General features: G+C 30.3%; 1 protein-coding gene across 8 annotated transcripts in view; it reads left to right on the forward strand.

Annotated features, from left to right (window-relative positions):
- Positions 1 to 13,919, forward strand: part of LOC148234236 (5'-AMP-activated protein kinase subunit gamma-1-like) — a 175,614-nt gene that overhangs the window by 75,534 nt on the left and 86,161 nt on the right. For all 8 annotated transcript variants that reach the window (XM_088188128.1, XM_088188129.1, XM_088188127.1 and 5 more), the window contains 3 exons: positions 5,740 to 5,815; positions 10,191 to 10,310; positions 10,386 to 10,519. In XM_088188128.1, the coding sequence (XP_088044254.1) occupies positions 5,740 to 5,815; positions 10,191 to 10,310; positions 10,386 to 10,519 (330 nt within the window). The remainder of the gene's footprint in view (positions 1 to 5,739; positions 5,816 to 10,190; positions 10,311 to 10,385; positions 10,520 to 13,919) is intronic.

A 13,919-nucleotide genomic window follows, 5' to 3' on the forward strand; every position in this document is an offset into this window, starting at 1 on the left:
CTTTTGTGCGATATAGCATACTTATCTATTTTATATTAAAATTCATGTGGGGATTTTGTTCTTGAATATGTCATAGAAAAATATTTTTTATGCTAAACATTAATTCATGCATTTCAATCTTTGATTAGCTTTAATGGAATGCATTTTAAGGAATATTTTAAAGTTACCGTCGAAAAGTAATTGTTTGAAATTACCAATATCAATAATAAACAGAATAAACATTAATGGGCCGAGATTAGATTTTTCAGGAATTCCCGATGTGGCAATGTATTCAGATGACTTGTTCTGCCCATATTTAACAAATTTATGAAAGTATATAATTCGTATAAATATTGGTGTATTTTGTGAAATCAGTGTGTATATTATTACACATAAAATTAAATATAAAATTATTTTTCTATATATAGTTAATTAATAAATTTAGCTGAGCTTAAAACCAATAATAAAATTATTATTATTTTATTCGCGGCTAATTTTTTGCCTCCGGTGCGGATATAAGTGTTTATTATATTTAAATAAAAAAATAATTCAGCATCTTCAAGATTATACCATTCTGGTTCATGCTTATCCATCAGTGCAGCTACTTCATCAATTGTGTTTAGTGTATGTTTTGTAGTATGACCAAATATATTCTTAAACCAATTCACATAAAGTCCAAAGGCTGGAAGCGTTGCAATTTGTTTCTCTTTTAAACAAGTACAAAGTCTTTCAAGCTGTCATTATGCGTTACTCTTTCCTGAACGATGCAGCACCGGCTATTTACTCCCAAGTGTTAGAAGATTCTTTTGTACTCCACCAAGTCAAACTCACAAATCATTACACATATTGATTTTAAGTAATTTATAAACCGGAATTTGTCCCATCTGAGACGAATTTGATAACTCTGCATACCTGATACAAGTGTTATATCTGTCACGATTTTTTTTGTTATGAATGTCTTCAGTTGCATATGAATATAAAACTGTGTTATTTTGATTACCTTGCTAAATGAAGTTATTAATCATGAGTAGTTTATTTTGTTTATATAATTTTTTTTTGTTTGATATTCTTATATTATATATTATAATGGTTAGTTTAAAAAATATTGTATTTTATGTGATTGCCAAGTACACATTTTCTCTTATCCTCAAAAAATATTTTTTTGAAAAGTATTTATAACATCTTAAGGTTGTTACCAGGTCGTGTATTGGATATTAATCATCCCTGTATACTAATATCCATACTGACACAATTATTATGTCGACATGTTGGTCTGCCGATAAACCGCTTTGATGTCTGATGGTTTCTCTGTACCATTCTCGAATTTTGGTCTGATCTAAGAAGTCTACCAACATATGTAGCTGTAATGACTGCGTTATAAATCATCACTTTAAGTTGTTCTAGTAGTTTTTATCCGATGATAATGTTCATCTGTTTGTTTGAAATAGGTAGAGAGATGACAGAAATAAATATATTTTTTAAGAATTTGGTTCTTTACAATAGAAAGATTACTATAATATATAAATCATAATATTAAAACAGATTTTAATGTTTAGGGTGCGTAACCCTAGGGGTGGTTGACCTCGCGGCCAATGAGACTCCTGGTCGAATCCTATTAGAGTTTATTATTTATTTTATAATTACAAGTTGTTCATGGACGAATATGGCGTGACGTTTCTCGTGGTGTCAGAGTTCGTGCAGTTGATGATGCTCAGGATGGCTCAAGCTGCATGCGACAGGTGCCAGGAGCGTCTGGTGGAGGCGCGTGGCCGGTTCCTCAGGAAGGCTCCGGTAGCTCGACTGCCGCAGATTCCGCTCTCTTGTCTCGTGCCTCAGCTCTCAGCCTCAGCTCTCTCGCTTCACTCTCGTGGATTGTCCTTGGGCTCTCTGCCAAGGTCTTGTGTACCAACTGCTGATCAACTGCCGTCTTCTCGTCGGAGTCCGGGCTTATATTACTTTAGGGGATGCACCCTTGCTGGCCAATCACGCTTGTGCGTCGATCTCCTAGCCAATCGCTGGAGTCGCTTCGTAGAATTCGAGAAATCGGATGTTGCATATTTGGTGGTGAGTTTTTGCTTGCTCCGACTTTCGAATTCTACGGAAAGGGTTTGCCGTTGTGAAGATTAATTGCATCCGCACCGTTTAGTCACAAAAGGGATACTCTTAACGACCCGTGTTGTGTGGTCAAAAGAAATCCCTCTTGTGCCATGATGTTTGTCTCATTGTTAATGGTGAACATTCTTGGTTACGGGCATTAACAATGAGACAATTGCAATTTTTTGTGCGTTACAATACATGGTGGTCGACAGTCGCCACAAATGATTCTGAATTTTTATATTATATGTTCATAATTATAATATTTATATTATAATTATGAACATTTGATTATTTGACATTTATGTATGTACCTATATAATATATATTTATTTTTTTAACATTGAAATATCCTTATTGTAATGTAGTTTGATGAGCTATTTGTTGAGAGTGATATTAGCTGTGATCTCCAAATGAAAGTTACTTAATCAATATTATGCAACTTTTGCTAAAAGCATTTCATAACAACTCAAACATTTATTGTTGATAAAAGTTACTTATTTGACTAAACATTTAAAATACATGGTATGAAACAATTATTGGCCCTTTTAATATTGCTAATTATACAGGGTGACACGTGGGAACCTGGTGTTTTTTGAATTCAACATAATGTAAATTTATTTACAGTAAAATAAACGTTAAGATATACCATTTGCTTGAGTAACTGTGAAAAATAATGTTTGAGATGGCGCAGATCGGTAATTATGCAATGTTCAGTCCTCCGCTTGTAATCCTCATACACACGGTCCATTTCTTGATTGATCGTAAGCATTTCTTAGCGGATGGCTTTCTTTAACTCAATCAACATACGGAGACTTTTCAAATAGTCCCAGAGGAAAAAGTCACTAGTTGATAGGTCAGGAAACCTTAGGGGCCATATCACAAATCATTAAAAAAACGCCAGACTCCGGTGTGTCACTTTGTATTACATACAATTAATTAAATTCATAAATTTTAAAAGAGATATTCATGTTTTGAGATATTTATAAAATATTCACTTTATTTTCATATATTATTAAATCATTAAAGTAATAAAAACATTTATAACAGGAAAATTTAACACGTCATATGTTATTACTATTATTATTAATTAGCATTTTCAAGATACATCTATTGGTTTTCATAGGTCAATTCCACACAACATGTTTACTTTTTATATTTGATCTAAATATAATCCATTGATTTATAATTGTATTAAACGTAATGTTTGTAAATGAAAACGATTATTTTACGTTCAGAGTAACATGTTTTTTTACCTCACACGAATACACACAGTCCTCAAGTAATATGTTAAATCACAAAATATCACCACATTCATTTGGTGTCTGGTCAATTTAGCTTGTTGCTTATCGGTTCTTTAGAGCGGGCTAATGTCCGCTTCATTTAATAATAATTTCCGGAGATTTTCATGATTTACCGTTCAATTATATGACCATGCAGCGTGCACTGATTTTTTTATCGAAAATGTCTTAGGCTTAGATCAGCTACACACAGCCCATTAAGTGATCGAGCAAGAAGCGCGGGAGGTTAGTCATTGGGCGACCCGAAATGTTTGGGCCAAAGACCGTAATGGTCCGAATTCCATCCATCACAATAGTAAAGGTGGTCGCGGCCTTCAAATCACCTTCTTTAGCGTGTGGTGATATCTATATTTTATGATATGAATATATTTAGTTACAATTAATAATAACCTGTAATAATAAGTGCAATATTACACAATTTCGTGCCGCGCGAACAAGTACTCATATAATTTTAGGAAAGTAGTTCATTAGTAAAATAATATATAATTTAGCGCTGCGCGGTCAAATTGAGTCCTAAAATTTATGAGTAAAATATCCGATGATTTGTTCGCGAACCAATTAAATTATCGACATTTTTTAAGGAAAAGCAATGTTTATGCAATATACCAAAAATATATTAAACGTTTTCGTTGAGAATCATTTTAAAATTAAATATCCAACAACTGCGTTGAGTCAATCCACCCGTTATTTTTCGCATTTTTTTGTGATTTTTCGGATAACGTTTTCTCTTTAGATCCAACTGAATTCCTTAAAGATGCTATTTATGATATATGTAAAAGTGGTTTTTAGGAATAGAGCTAAAATTAAATTTTCCGGAAAGGTTTCGATTTTAAAAACAATGTGTTTCAATTTTTTTAGTTAATATTGCTTATAATAAAAATCTAAACAATTTTGTTTCTCATTTTTTAACTTATTTGTTTTTAGAAATAATAAATTAATATTAATAATGAATTATATATAATAATGACTTAAGTAAATAAATAATATTATTTTCTAAATGGTAGTAATTATATCAAAATATTTTTAGTCAATTAAATGCTTCTTTATCTAAGTGCTGTAGAAAAGTCAAAGTATTATATACATTGAAATACAACAGATTTATTACTCATATATTACCGATAAATTTTTGATGTTATGCATTTAAAACTTCCTTGCTCTTATGAGAGCTATAAGTCTCTACATTCTCTCGAAGTTGTCCGAACCGAAGTTAGCTGAATTCTTTTGCGCGAAAAAACACGTACAGCCGGCATATTTGCGAAAAATGTGTCAAATAATCGCAATTTTCCATATGATCAAAATTACGCTACTGATAATTATAAAAGTTTGTGTGTGTACTCACCAAATACAATATCGATGAAAACTTTTCGATCGTAAATCTAGTACCACTAATTATTTTTTAATTATTTAATTTTATGTGAAAAAAAATATAATAACCATATTGTTTCAAATTTGGCGTAAATGTTACGAATTTTAATTTTAATATATTTTATATATGTCCTTCATGTAAGGATATAGTATATATCCTGAGTCTAATCCTTGAAACGAAGTTTCGTAAAACGTTTACGAAATCATCCCTAATGACGCACCAGAAGTTATGAACGCTAGTCAGTATTGTTGTTAACGTGCTGGTGGGTACACGCGCAATTCGTTGTTCAACATGTTCAAACTGTCGTTGCTACGAAAATCGTTTAAAAGACTTTATGTTTGTTTATTTTGTTATTTTTTACACCGTCTGAATAATAATAATCTGTTTTTATCCCATATTTGTAAATATTTTTTTTTTAAAATCGAAAATATATTTTTATAATTTATACGTTTCGTACTTTTCCAGTCAAATCAAGTGTTATTGAATCTTACGTATCGTAGTATATCTTATTAATTATGTTATTATGGTGCAAAACGGGTAATATTGTTTTCCAGTCACTCAGTTTACAAATATAGGAATTTCGTTAACCGCCTTCTTATTATTATAAGTTTCGTTTGACAAAAGTGAAAAGTTATGGATTAATTAAGTTATTCAACATTACCTATTTGTGATGGCCGTGAAAATATTAATTTGCTTTTTCACTTTTAATAAGCGTAATCATTAATTTAAAAAAGAGGATTATAAAATAAATCACTTATATCATTATATGTTAATTGATATGTTTTATGCTAAAATACTTTTCGATATATGTATAAAGAGGCGCATTTATATAAAGCCCGATTGCAAAACGATCTACAAATAACCATTGTTTCAGTCGACGTTTCGATGACTGAATTTGAATAATAAGTGTATATTATATGACCTTTTGTCAGAGAAAACTTACGGAACCGGACTTGTGTGCACGTCTCATTTTCTAAATCCTTTTCGTACTGATTTCAGACATCATCCATAGACAGGGCGTCGTTGAAAGATAAAGAAAAGCACTCGCAAAAGAAGGAAAGATCTCGTACACCAGGTAAGTTTTTATTTAATTATTAATCAACAGCTAGGGGATATAATACTCCATAATATGATTCACCGTGTGATTATTTTCAACATATAATTTCGTAACGCTTTTTTTCCGGAGTTAATTTCAACATATTATTTCGTATCGCGGAAGACGACAAAATGTCCTACCTTTTATTTTATTTCCGGCAAACAATAATATAAATATTTTATGATATCCAGTTCATATTAAAAACTAATAAAATGGCAAATAATCAGTGGTCCACATTTTTATGCATATATGTTCATCTTGAATGTGCTATTGCATAATTTACTTTTACTTTTATTTGTGACTTTTAAAAACATTTTTGTTATCTATATATGTATATATAAGGGGTGATCCAACTTCAGTTTCCGAACTATTGTTAAAAAAAACACAATTTTAAGGATTTCTTCGGTATTAATTATTAAAAATAATATCAATTAAATAGCCGCGTCTGGACCTATTGCTGCAACCGATTCTTTCGATGACATTTTCATACATTTCGGGTGGATATTGGTTTTTAGGTGCTCAGATTGTCGATGTAGACATGACTTTAATATATAATAGACAGTGTAGACATGACTATATACATACATATATTTAATTATGGAGTTGAAATAATTTGCTCGAACTTCTTTAGCGACTTTTTTAAAATCATGAGGCAGCTACGCGAATTACTCAAAAATACATTTACAACACGGAGGATTTGGCTCGATGCCATTATTTATTATTTAAATATTTTGATAAAATTATTGTGTTGCTTGATAGATATGAGTCAATTTACACATTTGAAGCAAAATTACCGTGCATAATGAAGTAATATAAACCGACTTATTTTTTATTAGTTAATGTCATTTACTTCTCAAATATATTAATGAATATAAAATCAGTTTAGATATGAACAATGACGAATTATCTGGCGTTCGACCAAAGTCGCTCCTGCAAAGGACGTATGTGTCTGTCACGCTTCCAGCCGATTCAAGGGGTCGGTTAAAAAAATTTTTTTTTCTGGTTTTGAGGCCGAATATAAGCCGGATAAGATTATTATTGTTTTTTTAATACAGGGATTCCCAACCCCGTTGGGAATCTCTGTATTAAAAAAATACAGGGTACCTTGGCACCCGCTGATTGATTTGTGTTGTCCCGCCATTATTCGACCGTGACAGATTTTTTTATTTCAATTTCTTATTTTATTATATTTTAACGAGTTTCTATAATAATCATCTAACACGTGCAATGCTGACATTACATTGTATTTTCGCATCTAACAGGTTCTGACAATGCGCATGGCGCGTTTTCCATTGTTAGCCAAATATGCTTTCACCGCGCGATTTTATGATGATTAATTTCATAGTTTAAAACATTTGTTTTATTTTGTATTAGTCTTTTGTATTTGTGTTAGTACACCACAAATATATATTTGTCGAGTTGAGTTCGAATTTCATCGATTTTATTCGATTTTTTCTTGGCCTAAAGGGTAGCTTACACTATCTAAAATAAATTATACACTTTTAAATTACTTATTGTTTATTTATATTTATAATAATGTAATTATATAATATAAATAATTTGCCATAATTATAAATATGTCCATCAGTAAATTATAAGTTGTCCATAATCTTTGAAATTAGTTGATCCATAGTCTTTGAAAGTAGTTCATTGTGGAATTATATCTTTCTTAGATATACAATTAGTTTATGATATCTTACATAATTCTATGTTCATATACTTTACACTGTGAACGAGTCTATTTCCGTCACCGTGATTTTTTTATTGGTAAATTATGTTTAAATTACTTTTTTTTTTTTTTTTTTTAATAATATGTACAACTCCTGTAGATATGGAATAGATAGTTATTATGAAATCGGAATTGAAATTGAAACATATAAAAGTGATAACGATAGTGATGAAAACGTTGTACCTTCTTTCGTATTTCCATCTATTTCAAACGGGTCAACAAATTCTTCAATTACAAGAACTTATTAAATAGATATTATTAGTATAATGCTTCAACATAACATTAAAAAATCTGCAAATTTTTTGTATTATAAAATGAAATTACGAATGTTTCGATATTTTCAATAGCGAGGCCGTTTCAGAAGGTGAGAAAATTAACACACAACCAGAATTTCCGATAGTTTGCAAAATAAAAAACGCCATGTTATTTTTAGCTTGCAACTAATTCGGTCGTACATCATAAATAACGCTTAATTTTTTTTTAATTTAACATTTTAGATCATATAACAAATTCCCAAATCAAATGTTTTAATGTTGTTCATTTTATATAATTTATTTGAATACATGTGCAGGGTGCAGTTTCGTCCTTTACTTCAACCAGGATACGAAAAAAGTGAACATTTCCTCATGTTTCTGCATAAATTTGTGACTTCATTAGCATATTTTGAAAAAAAAATTCTGTCACTATTAAATTCGTTTAATAATTTAAAATGAATTGCATTCTTCGCCAGCAATTATTTTTCATAAAGCTTTTACATTTTGATAATATTCGCTAATCAATTTATTTTCACCTTGTAGTTTCTGATTTGATTCATTTAATTTTATTGTTATATCTGTTAAAAAAACATAAATCTAAAAGCCATTGTTGATGGTAAAATTCGGATATATTTTCGCCATTTTCATTCATAAAAATTCGAATTTCTTCCCTCAAATTCCAAAATTTCAATAAGCAGTTACCACGACTTAGCCATCAAATTTTGGTCGAAATCTACGATGCTTCAGTGAGATATTTTTAATGGAATTAACCACTGTTACAACAACTGACATCACATGCGACATATCTAATGCTTGTGCACATAGGTTTTCGATGTGTAAAAAGCAATGGAAAATGAACATTTCAGTACAATCAGAATTGACTTAATATTTGTCAATTCTGAACTTTTATCTGAGGCGTTTATGTGTCCCAGATTTAAATCAACAGCTCCAACTTTTTTTCCAACCATTGAAGGGGCACTATCTGTTGTAATGCCTAAAAGATTTTTCAAATTAATTTCATTGTGCGTCGCACATTTTATGACGGCTTCTTTAATATTTTTCTGGTAATTGTATCTTTCAAACTCACAAGGTCCGAAAGTTCTTCCGTCACATTAATTTGATCATCGACACCTCTAAGTATTGATATTTGTTGTCTCATCCAAAGCCAGTGAAAAATATGTATGTGAAATTTCTTACAAGTGTGCCCATTGATGCTCAAATATCAGTAAAAATGTCATTAATTCTTCGTGCCACAGTTTGGCGCAAGAGACAGACTGTATTGAACAAAGAGGTTTTTCTGGACAAATTTCGCCAGCAGTAAAATTCTGCAATTTCACCATGTTTTTGTTGATAATGTTTACTTAAATTATGTTTTTAAAACAGAAATGGATTCACGACATATCAAACATAAAGCTTTGTTTTGAATTTGAACAAAGAAGTACAAATCTTCCATTATAATTAAAGAAAGTATTCAAAAAAATAAAACAAATGCTTTTTACGTTAATAAATAAATTCAGTGTTTAACCTCAATAAGTCAACACGCGCGTCTAATTATAATGAAGTCACAACTCGGTGGAATCACTGAGAACTAATTCGTAAGCAATATTTTTTCTATATGCATATCCGATGCGTGGTAATCTCTGTGTTGTGTCTCGGTAATGTCTCGCACATTACTAAAACAATAGGCTGTCACGGGGATGCAATACACACGCAAAAATTCATGTGTGTCGCAACTCAATTCGTAACTAATTTAAAAATACATTTTTTTTCTATTATTTTTTTTAATATATAGAAATTTCAAAACTTCAAAAGGGCCAATCAAAACCTTCAAGTGGGCCACTTGTGGCCAGCAGGACATGGTTTGGCCATGGCGATTTTAAAGGATTGGTCAGCGTATTATTTGGACAATATTATTATACACTCAATGTATATTTTTGTGATAAATCATACGTTTTATCACAATTTTCAGCTTATGAGTCATCTAAGTTTGATTCTGAAAGAGTTTAGTAGATCTGTTAATTATTATTACTTCTTAACCTATTACTTTGATTACTATATATTGAAAAATATACATGTGTTCTTTTTAAATAAAAAATTGTAGTATGAAAATGTATACAATAAAAGCACACAATAAATATAAATATATTAATTCTGGATGATCTAAAATACTTTTATTACTATAATACGGAATTCTTTAATAAATGACATTTTATATATCTTTGTTTTACGCGTTAATTAAAATTAATATCGTAATATTATATTATATTACTGGATAAGCACTTTGCTCTCATGTCGAATGGTCCAGCTGACTAATTCCTATTAATCATATCTTAGAGAATGTGTCTTTATATTTTGCATCCTATCGCTTCAGATAAGCCTACCAGAGATGAGTTGTACTCTCGAACCATCGGCTATGGTCGCAGCACGCAGGAGAGACGGGGGTCATCGGAAGAAGAGCAACAGCACCATCTGTATCAACAGACGATCCATGGTGGTTTTTCATTTTAGAGTACATTATTGTTATGATGAAGTTGGCCTATGTTAAACTATTTTGGTGTAATTTTAGGAACATCGGGTGTCAGCCGTCGTCCAGCTCTTTTCGGCGTCTTCAGACATAAGACGAAAGCTGCTCAAGATGTGCCTAAAAGTATTGATAACAAGAAGCCGACTTTTATGCAACACATTAAAGCCACGTTTCAGGTGAATAATTATAAAACTTAATATGTTTATTTAGATTAACTTTTGCTATTTGGATTGCAATATTCAATGTAAAAACCCTTCTATATTTATGCATAGAATGCCTAAACCTTTATTAATAGCTCGAGGATACATTTAAGACTATATATAGGATACATTTAAGACTTTTATACATTAAGTTGTTATTAAATTTATTGCCGAATTGAGATAGGCGCGTTAATACAGTGTCATGAGAAAATACTATCATGAACTTTACATTGCTCAGTTTATAACTCATCAGCCATCTTAAATTACATACTCTTGAGTTTTAAGAAACAAGATTTAAAATTAAATTTACTTTTATATGTGCAAAATACATTTTTTTTTTAAATATATCCACTTTTTTTTAATAAGGTAAAAAGTTTGTATCTATAATATATTTAATAATAAATTGTTAAAAATAAATTTCATTGATTAAGAACTGCATTTATTATCGAAAGTGCTGTTGGAGTCTATCCTAGATATGTTTTCCATTTAACTTTTTCTTAAAATTCTGGTTTGATTGCGATATTGAAAAACAAGGAAATGTCAACAATGTACATTTCACTTTAAATTACTTGAAAATATGAAACATAAGTTAGGTTTTAGGGAAAAAACTAATTATTTTAACATTAAAAACATAAAAAGACATCACTTGAGTCTGGCAAAAACATGAACCTTGAATAGTCACTCAAATTTCAACTATCGGAATATTAACCCTTTTAATAGGCACACATATATGTAACATGATTCTATAAATAAAAATGTTTATTTTCTCTAAAACTTCGTAAAGCGCTAGCTATACGTTACACTACACTATACCATAGATTTTTAAACTTAATTGACTCGTCGCCCATTTTTCAACGACAAAATTTTTCATCGCTCACCTTTGGAAAACTCTATTACTATCACATTTAATAATAAACTGTAAATGTAGCAATGCCCATATATTTTTGTAAAACATATTATGTTTTATGCAAAAGATATTTACTTAATTATAAATATAAAATGCCAAGAAGATTTTCGCACAACAAACGCTCTTATAAGAGCGTTTGTTGTGCGAATAAGAGCGTTTACCAAAGTAGCGCTGTAACAAAATAGCGTGCGTCAAATGCGCAGACAGTCATATGAGCGTTTGACAAAAGAGAGCACGTCGTAAGAGCGCAAAAATACTTGGAGAAAATCGATTAAAATGATTAGCCAATGAAAACATTATTGTTTATTAATTATTTCGTACATACGAAAGTATGTCTCCCCATCCCCATACGTACGATATACATATATTTTTACTAAAATGAAACACTGATTTTGAATTTATCATTAGATTTGTTCTGTAATGTTTCATTAAATTGATAAATAATTATCGACTCGACTTGCAATTAATACATACAGTTATATATATGGCTAGTCAGACCTTTTTCTTTCATTTTCATTAATTTTAGACAACTACTTTAGACAAATCGCGAATGTCGGCTGAGTACGAATATTATATAATATATTTTTGTTAATGAAACAATTAATGTTTTAATCGTTTAATCTGTAAGAAAATTCATATATTATTAAACCCACGCATATGATATATGTCTGTATATCGAAAATTTACATATCTATGGTCAGAAATGAACCAAGACGTTGGGTTAATTTAGTATTTTAATAAATTATTGTGTTTAGTATACATATACATATATAAATATTAGTCGTAATGGATCTTCTTCAGCAAATGGTCGAGCTTTTTTACTTGAATTTTACAACTTCGGTGAAAGGTACATATTTGCAGATAAGCAAATAGCAAATAAAAATATCGTAAACCTTTTTTTGAAAACATTTTTTTTAATTAAATGCGTTAAATAAAATATAATGTTCAATTTTCACAATATCGCGGTTGGTATTTTTTTTTTTGGGTTCCTTCAGTTTAAGAAAATTTTGGAACTTTTAATTGGTAACAGCGGTGAATTTTTTTTTGTAAAGGGTTACAATTAGGTATTTAAAAAATTATAGGTAATTCCCTTTTTGATAATTATACAATATGATTAAAATGAATTCGGCAAAATTAATGTTTTAACCCTTTGTAATCACATTTATTTTCAGATTATTTTATTTATCTTACACTTTGCGCTTAAAATTTATATTGTGCTGGTTTTCGCCATTCACGGTAAGGTGTAGTAGACCACAATAAATGAAAAAAAGGTCTGGCGGGATATATACTTGCCTATAACTGTATGCATTCATTGCATACAGTTATAGTCGAATCGATAATTATTTGTCACTTTAATGAAACATTACAAAACAAATCTAACGATAAATTCAAAATCAGCGTTTCATTTTAGTATAAAATATATGTATATCGTACGTATGGGCATACTTTCATATGTACGTAATAATTAATAAATAATAATGTTTTCATTGGCTAATCAATTTAATTGTCATTACTAGGGATTCCAATCCCGGGCCAAAATTTTGATCCCGGGATTTCGGTATTGCAATTAGTCGATCCCGGGATCCCGGGACCAGTCCCGGGATAATTTTCATGTTATTTTATCGATAAAAATAATTTAAAATGAATAATACAATATATTTTTACATCTGTTTTTTATAACGTACAATGTATAAAGTATGTATAATTTTAGTCTTGGACTTAAAATAAAAAATAATATAATAAAAATAAAAAAGGGAAGGTCTTATATATTTATTTGAGAAGAAAAAAATGAGCTTTTGACAATGTATGTACATTCCTATGTACATTCCTATGTACATTCATAGACACAATTAATTGAAAACATTATTTTGAATAAAACTCACGAAGTAACATCAAAGCATCAAGTGTTTTATCATTTAGCCTTGATCTGATTTTGGTTCCTAAGCAGCCTGCTGCTGAAAAAGCACGTTCAGACTCATAGCCTCAAAGATTCACAGATGACACGTGCAACTCGCGCAAGTTTGTATACGAAATATAACGATGTTGTCAATAATAATTCGATTGTGCTTGATAAATCAACCAATCCGAAAAATTCGGGATTATGTTTTATAATCCCGGGACTCATCGGGTATTGAAAATCGTTCGGGATCCCGGGATCCCGGGATTGGAATCCCTAGTCATTACGCTCTGGAACATAAAAAACTAATTTTACCGCTTATATCTCGTGAATTCTTATTCTTTGTAAATTTCTTATAATTTACATATATTTTGTATATCTAATTCCTAAAATATTCATTATTTGATTTTCTCCAAGTATTTTTGCGCTTTTATGACATGCTCTCTTTTGTAAAACTGTCTGCCCATTTGACGCACGCTATTTTGTTACAGCGCTACTTTAGTAAACGCTCTTATGACGCAGCGCTTATAATGCAGCGCTCATTTGACGCACGCTCTTTTGACCGGCTGCCA

The sequence above is a fragment of the Plectrocnemia conspersa genome, unplaced genomic scaffold, assembly GCF_051122295.1.
Source record: "Plectrocnemia conspersa isolate PC_06_02 unplaced genomic scaffold, ASM5112229v1 ptg000006l, whole genome shotgun sequence".
In the NCBI taxonomy this organism is placed as follows: domain Eukaryota; kingdom Metazoa; phylum Arthropoda; class Insecta; order Trichoptera; family Polycentropodidae; genus Plectrocnemia; species Plectrocnemia conspersa.